This window comes from Odontesthes bonariensis, chromosome 16 (assembly GCF_027942865.1).
Source record: "Odontesthes bonariensis isolate fOdoBon6 chromosome 16, fOdoBon6.hap1, whole genome shotgun sequence".
NCBI lineage: Eukaryota > Metazoa > Chordata > Actinopteri > Atheriniformes > Atherinopsidae > Odontesthes > Odontesthes bonariensis.
In genome coordinates, this window is record NC_134521.1 from 10,114,623 (window position 1) to 10,128,792 (window position 14,170).

The window sequence follows — 14,170 nt, forward strand, 5'->3', positions numbered from 1 at the left end:
GTCCCCTCCCTCAGTTTTTCCTGTCCATCCTCTCGCCGTTTCGCCGTTTTAATCTCTGTTTTTTCCCTTCCTTTCCACAGTAAGACCCCCCCATCCCGTTTTTTTTTTTTTTTTTTAAGGTAATCCCTCCACCTCTGCTTTGCTTTCCACCTCCATCCTCCCCTTCCTCCATCTCTTCTCCATATTCGCCCCATCTTTTGTCTTCCTTTTCCACCGCTCCTCTTTGGATATACTCTCACTTTCCCATCTCTTCACTCTTTCTCCCTCTCACACTAAAATTCCAAGACCACCCTCTCTTCTCATCTCATCACTCTTTTCTTCGCTCACTCTCTCTCTCTCTATTTCCCTGTGGCCCTCCCCCTCCCTTTTCATGTTTCCCCCTCCCTCCATCCTCTCTTTCCCTCGCTGGTTCAGTTAGTCAAAGAAGAGATTCACGGAAGGAAAGAAAAGGGGGGAAAGGCAGGACGAGAGTGAGAGCGCAGGAGTGGGGCAGGCTGGGGAGAGGGGTGTGGGGTCTCAGCCCTCTGTCGTGGGGGGTTGGGGGGATTGAGATACACCCCAATATTTTGTTCTAAGTACCATGGACTGCCTCTGCATTGTGACTACAAAGGTAAGCCTATCTGTTGTTCCTTACACAAGCTTGATGTGTGTGTTGGGTGTCATCTCTCTGTCTTCTCTAAATTGTAGAACCATGTCATTTTCTTTTATTGTACGATAGAAAAACGTTTTAATATTTGGGTTAGTTTGTTTTTGGGGATTTGAACATTCAGGAAAATCTTCAGAGCTAAGTAAGAGGTGTGTGGACTGAATACTCTTTGATATCTTCCTCTCTGCATGACCCCCTCTCCCACTCTCTCAGCATCTCCTACTCTGTGTCATGCTTTGTGAGTTGGCTGACCTGCGTGGATGTAGTAATAGCGGGAGAGAGCCGGATCTTGGGTTGCCTGTGCGAGGCTTTGTGTCATGCCAGGGCTGCAGAATATGTCAGGGAGAGACCATGGGAGGGCACCCGGCATGCTAATATATCCTCATTTTTCCCCCTCTGCTTTCAGTTACCCACTGCTGCTATCACACAGCGAATGAGCGACGTGTTATATCATGCACATGTGCTCACCGTCAGCAGTCAGGCCACTTCTCCGTGGAGGCAGTCCAAGAGACAAAAATTGGCAAATAAAGAAAAGTATAATATAGCTTTAATTTAGTATGACACCTGACGCACTCTGGGGGGTCTTGGCCTGTTTGCTCAGACAGCTACGATCTATTCTGGACCTTCAAATATCCCGTTGACACACAGATTAAAAAGCAGGTATAGCACCTGCGCCCGAAGGCCGTTTTTTTTAGCAGGAAGTGATGCCAAAAAGTTGGAAACAAATAGAAACAAACACACAGCGAGTTTTCACAGCTGTGTGAAGGTGGCAATCGTCAGAATTTTTCCTTTGTACTTATTTTTTTGTTTTATGCCACAGACGTGAGTGCAGCTGGCGCTTTCGGATGCATTACGTGAATTGGTGTTTAACTGTGGCACAGTCATTTGCTTATCAAGCTCTCTGTTTCCGTGGCAACGGAGATTATTGGTCATTTTAACATGGACAAGTAGGTGCAGTCAGACAAAAGCTGGAGACACACAGTTAAATACTGTAAACACGTTTGTATCTGATAGATAAAGGATCTTTTCGCCGATGAGCCGACTCCGTGGAAGGTGTCAGTTGGTTCCGCTAACCTATTTTTGTCAGTGTGAGAATCCTTACCTCTCAGTAAGTCTTGAACACGACTTGCTCAGACATCTTTTTTCATGGAGTGTGACTCACTGATGGAGCTTCGAAAGAATTTTACATTTACATTCGAACACACAACACTGTGGAAACGGTGGATTTTTCACCCAGACTTGTTCCAGAATCTTGCGTCCCATCTCAAAGTGAGAAAAGTCTTACTGTAAAGCTGGCGAAGAAGCTCCGACTTTTGCCAAAAACTTGTGAGACAGATGGTCAGTTTATAATAGGGAAAGTTAGCTCACATAAACCGAGTTAACGAGCGACTGATCGGAGAAAGCAGGTCTTTGATGAACCAATGCAATGAGTGGCTGCAATTTCATGCAGTGCCTGCGCGCAACTGTAAACACATTATCACGGCCAATTTGAGGGCTAAACTGAGCCAAGGATTAGATATTCAGCACAGCTCAGAGAACAAGAGATTCAGATGAGCAGATGCACAAGTCAACATGAATTCAGGCGGGACGTGCCGAATATTTGGCATATTGTTTTGGACATGGGTCATTAAAGTTTGATTGAAGCTGGCTGCATTGCAGGTGAAGACTGTGGCTTGTAGCAGATGATGGGCGAGCAGCTCCCTGAGCGAGCCGTTGCCTGACACCCACATACTGTACAACAGGTTATGCGAACAATGTTGCTTTCCTGTGCACAAAGTTTTACTGTGTGGGTGAACCTCTGAGTGACAAATAAATTAAAGCACAACTGTGCTAAGAGCTGATTTTGGTCAAATGAATGGAGATACAAACAGAGAGTTTCCAGCTGTCCACGAGGCTTGAATGGCTTTCCCCGCTGAGCCACTGTGTTGAGGACTCAGCTGATAAATTCACAGGGTTCACGAGGGAACTTATTTTAGAATAGAGCCAGATTAAGTGCAGCTCATTGAGGAAAAGGAAATAGAATTTAAGGCAGGCAATGTTAGCTTCTCACCCTGGAGGTAAAATTGTAAAAATATTTTTTTTTTACATCTTCACTACCTACTCTTTGCTACCCCTACATTTGGCGTGGTGAAAATCTTACGCAAGATAGCCTTCGGTCTTCCAAAGCTTTTAAAATTCCCCTTAGATATTTGTTATTTCGTCTGTTATCTTTTGAAAAACAACTTTAAAGCTAATAAAGAAAAGAAAAAAACTCTCCAATCATCTCTGGAGCAGAGCAGAAGGTGCTCCAGAGCCACCTTAAACCGTTCAACAGGAACACTCGGTGTTTCAGTTCTTGGACTTTTTAACAGCTTATGTAATTCTGCTCCTTCCTACACTAAAATCTAAGAAAGAAGAAACAATCATTTCACTGAATGATACCAGTGGATCACAAACGAGTGTCATCACACAACATTTAGAGCTGAAATATTGGGACACATCAAGAAGAAGAGACATCACGGGATTTATATTTGTGCCTTTGACTTTGCCTCGCTGCATGGGACTGAGCCACAGAAGGACGATTTAATATCTGATAGGAAATAACAAAATATGGCACACAAGTCACGATTCTGAACTCTAGCAACAAAATCAAGTCTTCTTGTGTGTAAAGGAGGGCGTAAAGTACATTTCCGCTGCCTTTATCTTCTTTGCTCTGCATAGCTAGTCTTACACTCCTTTGATTATCACTCTCCTCCCTGTCGTCCCTCTACTTCCACACCTCTGCCATTTTTTGTCCTCTCTGCCTCCCTCACCTCAGTAATTCTTCACCCGCTCCTCTTCTCCGGCCTCATCACTCCGTTATCTCATTTTACTTCCTTCTGCTCACTCTTCTCATTGCTGCTCTGCACTCTGTAGCTCGTCTTCTGCCCTCTTCTCCAGCACTTTTGAGGCAACTCTGGTTAGAGCTTCTTCGTATGAATTATGCATCTGACAAGATGTAGTCAAAGTCAGCAGCCCTGTGCACACATTACTGGCTTCATGTATGGCCACATGCTCCAACATGAACATGCTCCTAACCTGGAATGAATTTTAGCACTCACGTTTCCTCTTATTTCCTGCTGTCAGCCCACTTTCTGCTTCAGCATCTATGAATATTTATTTCTGCTAAATGTGACTGCTGCCGTGTGCACACACAAAAAGGAGAAGTTTGTGGCTGCTGCATCTTGCTGTAGCGTTCCCAACACGAAGTAGCTAAACCACGTGCACAGCCTCCTCGATTCTAACTCAACTGCACGAGTGTGCGACATGCAGAACAGTGTGCTCTGCTTTTCGGATTAGTGATCCAGTGGAGAGCTCAAATGATCTCCACTCAAGGGCATGGGCATCCATCAGGCTTTTGTATGCAGCCACAGAGACACTGATCCTGCCAAGTTACTCCCAGAGCACAATAAGAGACGCAGGGCTTACCCCCAGTGCAAGTCTGATGCCACGACTGCACACTGCTGAGGTTCACAAATGCACAAATGCAATAGATATTTATTCTCCTTCCTCGTTTCTATGTCATCATCTCGGCTCAAATGACGGGGCCCCTAAAGGAAGACAGGAAATTACCGGGGTTAGCCACGGTTGTGCTTCTTCTCTAAATGCAAATTGCACCGCTCACCCACACATTGAAACGCTTTCCCAAAAAGAAAGGCACACACCTACATGATCCACACAAACTGCAGAGCATCTCGCTCCGGCAAAAGTGGTTTCTGTGCTGCGCATTGTGACTGCAGCCTTTACTCAATTAAAGGAAATTGTGAGAGTTCGAGCAGGGAAGCTCTTCAGGTTCAGATAAAGAGGAGGTAGAAGATCGCTTTGTCGTGTTACTGTTAAACACCAGACAGTTTTATCAAAATGGAGATGAGTAAGAAAGCCGATTCACTTATTATGACGCTTCTTCTCCATCGTATATGCTCATCAGTAGAGGCTTTCAGAATCAACACAGGCTCGCTTCATATTTCAGCTATGTGTGAATGTTTCAGCTGCTTCATAATGCCAGTCAGCCCCAGCAGGCGCCTTAGCCACTGAAGAGGTTGTTAGCCGCTTATCTTTGTCAAATGCACACAACCCAATCTGTGCTATACGTTTTCTCTCCTGCTGTCTTTCTCTTCACACTGATCCACAGTATAGAGGGAAAAGGGCCTGCTGCTCCATTTGCATCTTCACTTCTGAGCCTGATCTTTAATTATCTTGTAGCTGATTTAACGAAGACAAAATGTGAGGTAGATGGTCCTTCGTGTTTAACGGTTTGACAGGAACGATAATAAAATGATTTCCAAATCATTTTGAATCCTCTTTCTTAAGAAGCAGAGCCTGCTAAGAGTGTGCTCTTCTGTGTTTTGGCTGTCAGCATCATTGCCCAGTCTGAAACTGCCCATATGACAGGTGACAAATTAGATCCATCAGGGCTTGTTTGGGCTGGAGACTTTGTCGTCTCACATTGAGTGAGAAGGCTAACGGCAGAGCGCAGGCCTGCAGTGGTGGCACACTTGGAGGACGGTGGCTGACAGCGACTCTGCGTTAAACGGACTAGAAACACCACAAAATTGTTGTTCTGTAAACGAGACAATGAAATATCTAAGTCAGTAGCACAATGATGTGTGTTTAAAGATAGAGATAGTTTCAGTGCAGCAGGCTCAGTCAATCTCATGAGGCCAAGAGGTTCAGTACCTGATCAGGCCATCTTCTACCACAGTGATACTCACTATTTTTTTCACAAGAGCCACATTGGCAGAGCAAAAGAGACACTTTTACGACAACATACTAAGCCCCCTTTTGCAAATATGCATTTCTACATATAAAACATCCCACAAAATACACACAGCCAATACATTTTCAATTAAGACCATATTTACCTTAATACTGGGATGAGCGGAAGCTGGCATGCATGTCCTTGACTTTCTTCATGTTGTATTTGTAGTTTGTTGTTGTAATCATAGTGAGACATTCAAGATGAGCATGTTTTTTGTGCTGGTTTCTGCCCTTTTTTAATTAAAAACCGATCCATTGTGCCTGCATCTCGCGGTACACCCGACGTTTGCCTGCTCGTCCCCTCTCTGGCGTTTTCATGCTGATTTTCGTTTGGTTTTTGTACTGGTTTTTGCCCTTTTTTAATTAAAAACCGATCCATTGTGCCTGCATCTCGCGCAGGCTAAAGGTAGCTCCTAGCGTGCACTGCGGTCAAGTGTGAGGTGGTTTAAGCGGGCTGCATTGGCAGGTTTAACAGTGTGCCCCCTTTAGGAAACACCATTAAGCCTTAATTAATACTTAATAGAAATACTTAATACTACAAAAACGCAAACTTAATAAAAATACTTAATACTGGGCAGTATTCGCTGTGTGTTATTTGAAAAAATGTATTGTTATTGTTACCATATTGTTATAAGCTATTATGCGAGTGCGAGCCACCAATTACAGCTTGATGAGCCGCGCTATGAGTATTTCTGTTCTACCAAGACCACTGTGACCACGTTATTGGTGTTTCTGTTAAAGTGCCTCACTGGCTCGTCTCATGTATCGTGGGTTTGGTTGTGGATGTGAGGTAGTCTAGAATGGCACTGCTGATGTCATTAATATGAACAGCACTTGCATTACTTTGGTAAATGAGAGCCGTGATCACTTTTTTCTTCCCAGTACAGTGCACAATGACACCTTGTGGTAAATAGCTAAAATTACAGCACATCAAGTTCAAGACCAGGTTGCTGAGGGATATTTTGAAATTTAAGTTTAGTGCTCGAACGCTACATGTATTAGTGCCGTGGTCTGTGTTCACCAGGGACGCATCTCTGTGTGATTCCTTATCATCAACAGGAAACATGCATCTGAATTACTGTATCAGTTATTCATGAGCACCCCCCTTGTCACAGACCTTTAGCGTTCTAATCTGAAATTCAGGTCACAGATTCAGAGGTTTTTTAGCCTCATCGCAGAGTGATGAGGCTAAAAAATGACATGCTTTGCATCTGTATTGATAACGTACACCTTGATGTCTGTATCAGGGAAATCATGGACACTGTGAGGACTTACAATATGGGCTGATGACAACACGAGAATACAGATTCGCTCACCCTCAACACAGTAATGTACAAGCACACAGATTTTTTGTGTGACTTGTTTGTCTCCGGCTTTGTATCTTCATGTTCCCCTTATAGGTGATGTCAGTTGCCTAGCAACCAAGCAATCAGGGCCGGATTGTTGCCATGACAACATGGCAGGGGTATCATCACGGAGAGAATAGAGATGAAAGGAGGAAGGGAGGCAGAGAGGAAAGGAAAAAAGAGAGATATGGGGAGAGATAGAGCGAGTCCTGCCATTGAAGAGTGTTGATAATGTGAAGCCCACAGCGTGCAGGTAGGAGGATGACCTCCGTGTGGGCGGCGGCAGAGAATGCTCATGAATGCAGAGAATAGAAAAATTAGCGTTTGGTCTTATGTGGCTGGATCTGTGGGTTACCCAGCGTTTGACACTGTTCTAACAGGCTTCATTCCAGATGGAAATGTCACGATGTGCTCCAGTTCTCTTTAGTTACTCACAGCGAAGCTGCAGCAGAAACCACAGCTCAGTGTGTCGCTGGGGTCCAGAGGGCTTTGGGCCTAACTTCTGCAGGTGTCATAACCCATCCATCACCCGACAGCAGTCCACTGTAAAACGGTCCAATGGGGTCATGCTGCATTTACTGTTTATTCCCTTCTCAACTCGACTTTTCTGTTAATGCATCCATGTAGCAGGGGGAGACACTGCCTCAGAAGTGCTGCAGCTGCACAAAAACACACTCATTACAATGACAATTACTGGGCAGGAATTCTAATTGGCGCACAAAAAACACCACAGTGACCTCTGTTGCAACATCCACACTCCTCTGACTAAAGTAATGCCATAATCTAATCTAATCTAATCTAATACAACTCGTCTCCAAAACACTGAGACACAGTAAAAAACAAACAATGTATAAAATGAAATGAAAATGAACATCATACAAGAACGGTTCAACAATTTAAGAATAATCACCATAAATGAAACATAATCTGGGGGATTTCATCACCAACGCTGAATAATAATATTGTTTAGAGATTAATAATACAACCGTCTCTTGACCCAACTTCTTTAGGAGTGACTGAAGCGAAGCGGCTGTTGTGTGATCTGATTTGTCTTGCCATCATATACATTATACCACATAATTATGCTGACATTATTCTGTTTGACTTAAATTACGCACTAATCGAAGGTTAATTTGACTGTATACAGACCCGGCGGCAGAGACAAGCTATTGGACGGGCATTTAAATGAGTAGGGGGGGCCCCCTAGCGGGGGGTCTGGGGGTCCTCCCCCATAAAATTTGGTATTTCTTAGATGCAATTTTCTGCAATTCCCCCCCCCTCAGTATTAATTAGTATCTCCAATCTAATTAAATAAAAATAAAAAACGAGCACAGACCGCTCAGTCAATGGCATGTACCCATAGAAAAAATACACACACAACACACAACCTGACTATCGGCTGCTAACAACCATGATCAGTAGGCTAACCTACACAAACCCAGACACATAATGGCTCGGCGGCCAGCAATCGGATAAACCAATGAAGTGAATCAATCCTGTGAAAGAATGAAAACAAGTGAATGAAACCTGCACTCACCCATTATGAAGTTAACTCTGCCAGCCCCATAATCTTGCCCCTGCTCAGCCAACTCCTTGACGTCGGGTATGGTTGGTAACGTTACGGCGGCTAGCATTAGCAACGAGGCTGCTAGGCATGCTAAATCGGTAAGCATTAGGCTACTGAAGAAAGCTAGTCTTTTTAGTTACATTATATTATATTATTTCTTCTCGGCTATAACCTTTGTTTACGGCCACTGGCCCTAACCTGACGCGCTAGCTGTCAAATCACCGGAAGTTTTCACCGGAAGTACTGGCGCACACACAAAAGCTCTCTCCAGACATATCTTTCTTTCATTCCGCCCAGATGAAATTTAATGCCACTCTTCGAAAATCAGAGAAATTTAAGACATTTTAAGACCTTAAAAAACGTATTTTTTATTTAAGACTTTTAGATCGTGTCCCCTCATGCACTGCAGTGTTTGAGGCAATCTCCGGTCAAACGTCAAAGTGAACCCAGGGGGGGCACACCGGCGTGGATGGGGGGGCAATGCCCGCGAGTGCCCCCCCCCCGTGGCGCCGGCGCTGTCTGTATATAATAAGGTCAATGGGAAGCGTAACCAGCGGCTGATTTTCTACTTTCGGATGCCTTAGCGCGTCAGGCTCTTGGAAGAGAGCGTGTAAAGACAGACGAATGGCTGACATCGCGATTTAGATTGCCAAGGACTGTGCTGCTGCAAATATGCAGCAAATTAAGAGAGACTTTCATGCCATGGCTGGACTGCCAATCATAATCGGAGCAATGCATACATACACATCAAAGCACTCGTGCTCCTGTCGTGGAGCGCACTGAGCTGAAGGCCAGGTGGGTGTGTCTCGATACAGCGGGGGCAAACTGCTCTATAGCCCAGAGAAGGCATGCCAGATTTGCACAATATTGCCATGAACGAGGGTCTCCACCTGAACCGGCCCAGGCAGACCAGAAGGTGTGGTGCCAGAAGACCCCCCTCATGGACCACCCCATCAAAGTGCCATCATGATGAGGCAACAACTGATTGCACGGCTTTAGTTGCAGTCATCGAGCGCCTGCCCATGGCGAGACGTTTTTTTTTAAAAGCCATTTTCATATCAAACCATTTCTTTTTTATTTCGGTGACATTACGAACTACAGGTGACAATTAACAGCACTCGTAATTGCTTCCCATTTATTCACTTTAGCAGATCCCATAATTCCACTGCTGACACTGCTAAAATGACAGATTTTCCTTTTTGGATCTCTGGAAGCAGAACTTCAATCCCAGAGCTCCTAAAGTTTATCTTTTTGCTCCTTGATGCCATTCTCATGACTCAACACTCAACACGTCGTGGCACAGGAGCGAGGAAGCACTGCCTAATATGGTATCATTTTGGGCGTGGAGTATGCAAATTTACTATCCTCGTGCACATGCAATTATATACGCACACGTGGGATTCATCATTTACGCAGGTCGTTTACACACTTTTTCCGAAGATAAGAGCGTTTGTTGAATCTGACGTGGTATGTTCGTACGAGACCTTCTTACAAAAAAAGTAAGAGAAATTTAGAATAAAAATACGAAAATGTTCTTGCATGAGGCCCAATGTTTTGTTTGGCAAGGCTTTGATTTTTTTCAGCAAGACAATCCCAAACTAACATCTGCACATCATTCAATTAGAAAGGCTCTGTCCAAGAGTCCAGGGGCTAAACGACCTGACGGCTGTCCAGATCTGTCAACTACCGGAAGAATCTTTGGTAATCTGCCATGAAAAACTTGACAAATGACACCTGAATTTGTTGAAGAGCTGAAAACTGCTTTCCTCAGTTGCCAAACACTTAGAGAACCTTGTTTAAAGAAGAGGTGACGCCTCACCGTGAGAAACATACTCTTGTATCGACTTTATAGAAACAAGTCGCTGTTGTAAAGTTCAAATCAAGCATATTGTTTTCAAAAACAATAGAAAATTGTGTAACCTTACCAAAAGGCTTAGTGTATTATGAAGGGCATAAGAATATTTCTTTTATCGCCTGTGTTTTCAATGGGCTACTTTAAAAGTTCTCTCTCTGCTACGCTCACTTTGAACTGAGAAAAATACACAAGACTATATAACTCAATTTAACCAAAGGCTGTCCCAGAGTCCCAATTTTTGAAAAGCATAAAGGGTAGAAGACTTCTTTTATAAAGAGAGAAAACCAAGCATCCAACCAATGTTACAGAGAACAATGTGGAAGGTGCATCATGAATGCAAACCACTCTCACTTCACATGTTTCATCTTCTTTCAGAGAAAATGATCATGAACTGCATTTACTCAGGCGAGCGCTTCACAAAGGTAACATAGTAACGGAGCATAATAGTGAAGGAAATAGTTTACAGGACATAAACAGCGTTGGAGGGTGATATCAAGACTTTTCTTGATGGGCGGCACGGTGGTGTGGGGGGTAAGCACCGTCCAGATTCCAAGTTTGATCCCCACCCGGGGCCTTTCTGTGTGGAGTTTGCATATTCTCCCCGTGTATGCGTGGCTTCTCTCCGGGTACTCCGGCTACCTCCCACCGTCCAAAAACATGTGTGTTGGGTTCATTGGTGACTCTAAATCAGGGATGTCCAAAGTCGGTCCTCGAGGGCCGCCGTCCTGCAGGTTTTAGATGTTTCACTGCTTCAACACAACTGATTCAGATGAAATGGATCTCTTCAAAAGATTGCTAAGTTCTGCACAAGCCTGCTAATGATGCATTGATCTGAATCAGGTGAGTTGAAGCAGGGAAACATCTAAAACCTGCAGGACAGCGGCCATCGAGGACCGGATGTGGACATCCCTGCTCTAAATTGTCCCGAGGAGTGAGTGTGAGTGGATGCTTGTTTGTCTCGTTTGTCTCCGTGCGGCCCTGTGATGGACTGGCGACCTGTCCAGCCCTCCCGCGACCCAAAATTGGAATAAGCGGGTACTGTATAGAAAATGGATGGAAGGACGTTTTCTTGGCATTTAGACTTTGAAATCAAATAATTGTTGTGTTGTGTCTTTACACTTTTATACAATGACTTTGAACATGTCATCTAACTCATTTACAATAATAGACATGCCCTTTTAAAACGTTTAAAGTTGAATTAAAACACCTTTTTTTTAACTGTGACAATGATTATCTTTCCTGGTGGGCATCATTTATGACAGATTTTTACTATAATGTCAGTAAATTGATGAGGCCTTTTCAAAATGATTTGTCTTTTAAGGCAACATTAAACAAGGGGATGGGCAGCAAAAAACCCTTTCACACCCTTTACTTATGCTAATGACAGTGGTATATACATATTTTATACATGCATACATCACGTTTGTTTGCTTTTTCAACCAATTTCTGCACCAGTTTGTGTCAAATGGTGAAAACCTACTGATTTTAAAAAGGGGAGATTGTTGAAGTGCAAATGGCTGACGCCTTGGTAACAGGGCTGTTTTTGAGCAGAATTGTGTGGAAGTCATGCTGGCTTACGAAAAGTTTAGTCCTAGGAAGAGTAACTCAGGATTGAAGGCAAAACTCAGAGAAAAACTACAGTTAATATACTTCCAACCCAGTATGAACCACTCAGTTTGTCAAAGCTCAGTGCAGCAGGATACCAAAGAAGCCTCTCACCCTGACAGCCTGATCCCAGCTGGGGGGTAGTTCAACAAGGAGGTGGTTATGTGGTGGTTTGGGCAGCTAAATCACCCAACTCTCCTTGTCCTGTAAAAGTGCAGCAATGATAGGGTCTCATGTCATGAAAATGTGTCAGATTAGGGTGACCAATTTCCCAATAGTTGCCCATAATGTCATGTGACTCCGTTCCTTAGCATCAAATAATGAGGTGTTTCCATAATTCAGTTCAACCACAAATCAATGAATATACCCACGTAATGAACAGTTAAATTTATAAATATTCATGCAAATACATGTAATATATGTAATTATATAAAAAGTTGGTTCTCTTCTCAGAGTTAAAGCCAAGCCTGACCTAAAACCTTAATTAGCTCATCACATTATAATCCCAAGCAGACAACAAGCACTTACATTGTGTTTAACATCCAGTAATTTGGCTGATTTAAATGTACTGTAAATTATTTGCTAACCCTGTTTCAACAGAACGACTCATATGGAGCACTACAGTCGGGCTGTTAGCTAAATGTCTCCGTCACAGAGTGACAAAATAAAATGTGAGTCTGGCCTGAACCTGTGAGATAGCTCCCCTTCTCCATTTGCATATCAGAAATGGGGAATAAATGGGACATTAGAAAATAAAATTATAAATAGGGCATTAGGAAATAAGTCTCCGTCCAATAAATTGAAGTACTGTGAAGTAGTGCACTGAAGTCTCTGAATAATACAGTTACATTTAGATATCCATATTACATTAGCATTTGTTTTCCTCATTTTGCTGGAGACGAGTAACACCATAAACCAAAACCCTTTTTCTTTAATCTGTCATGTTAATAGAGCCCCTGTCTGGGCAGTGTGTAGCTCTGCAGACTGTATATTACAGATGGACGTAACCCCCGAGTCTGAAAAGTGAAGCCAGTGTCGGGGGGAGCGTTGAACCATTGGATGCAGTCTTCCTCATGGCCAGCAGGGGGCTACATCTCCTCTAACTGCAATAAGATTCTCCTGGAGTTAATTTACTTTTTTTCACCTGATTTATAACCACAAAGAACATTTGATAAATCAGTTTATGCTTTAAATTGTTATTTCTCACTATTCTTTAATAAAGCGTCAAGTTCTTTTTTATGATAATGATTGTTTTCAAAGTAAATTAGATGATGAAACGGGTTGTGCTTCAGGACTCGCCTGTCTATGGACTGGCAAAAAAAAAACAACAACACAAATTTAGAGGGCCCATTACACTGTATCCGAATTTATGATGTAGAGAGGAGTCGTGGGTAAAAACAGTTGTATAAAAAAATTATTTTAGACCTGTCAATCATTTTCTAACCCTTGTAATTGTTTAAACCCAACCAGGAAGTGACAAATAAGTGTTTTAGTAAAGTGTTGCCCTGCTAAGGATGTTGGTCTTGATCTGACAGCCGATGATAGAAAGCAGAGTGCATAGCTGGGACATCCAACCCTACTCTTTCTATGGCTTCTGAGATCTGCTCTGATGTCGAAACGCTTATATGACTCTTCTGTCGCTTGCAAGTGCTGTACATTCCTGGATGTCCTCATTGAAAGACATCCTGAAAAGCAGAATTAATTACCACTGTTTCAGTTGGAGGACTTGTTGCCTTCTAATTGGTTAGAAGCTTTGGACAAAAGCATCTGCTAAATAAATGTAATATTATTCTCCATTATTAAGGCTTTACAATATGAACACATACGTTGGACAAGAACAACAGCTGCAACACTGATACGAGGTATTTTCACGGCAGCATCAGAGTAAAAGTGCTTGTTTTTTCTGTCATCCTGCCGTGCTTACTTGTCTACTGATCCCAGGTCAACAAAGTTTTTGCTTTTGTTGATAAAATTACCCCCCAAAGTGCTCCTATTTGACAGGCAATAGTCATTCCAGTAAAAATGTTTGCTGCAAACTTAAGCGTCTTCAAGGTGAAACATAAACGCAGCGGTGTTGCCATCTGCTTGTAACACAACCAGCCACAATCCCAGCATGTCCCAGTCCTCCTGAATGTAGCTTTTGAAAAAAACACGACATGAAACGTGTCGGCTTGTTGTCACGGATGAGAAATATTTTCAATCATTTGAATAACTGTAAGCCAGACTTTGTGACTTTACTACTTACTACTCCGCTTTTCCCTGGACGACTCTGTCACTCACGTGAGATTTTAGTGGGAGACTTCTCCTCGAGTGTGACTTATTTTACATGTTAGACGCGCAGATCTCTGTAGGAATCCCTTGCTGTTGCCTGGACA

The 14,170-nt window shown here is 43.2% G+C and overlaps 1 protein-coding gene across 1 annotated transcript in view; it reads left to right on the plus strand.

The window, feature by feature from the left end:
* The first annotated feature begins 519 nt into the window (after positions 1–519).
* dlg4a (discs, large homolog 4a (Drosophila)) overlaps positions 520–14,170 on the plus strand; it is an 83,719-nt gene continuing 70,068 nt past the window's right edge. Inside the window, exon 1 of the mRNA XM_075487763.1 lies at positions 520–610. Coding sequence (XP_075343878.1) covers positions 581–610 — 30 coding nt within the window. The 5' untranslated portion in view covers positions 520–580. The remainder of the gene's footprint in view (positions 611–14,170) is intronic.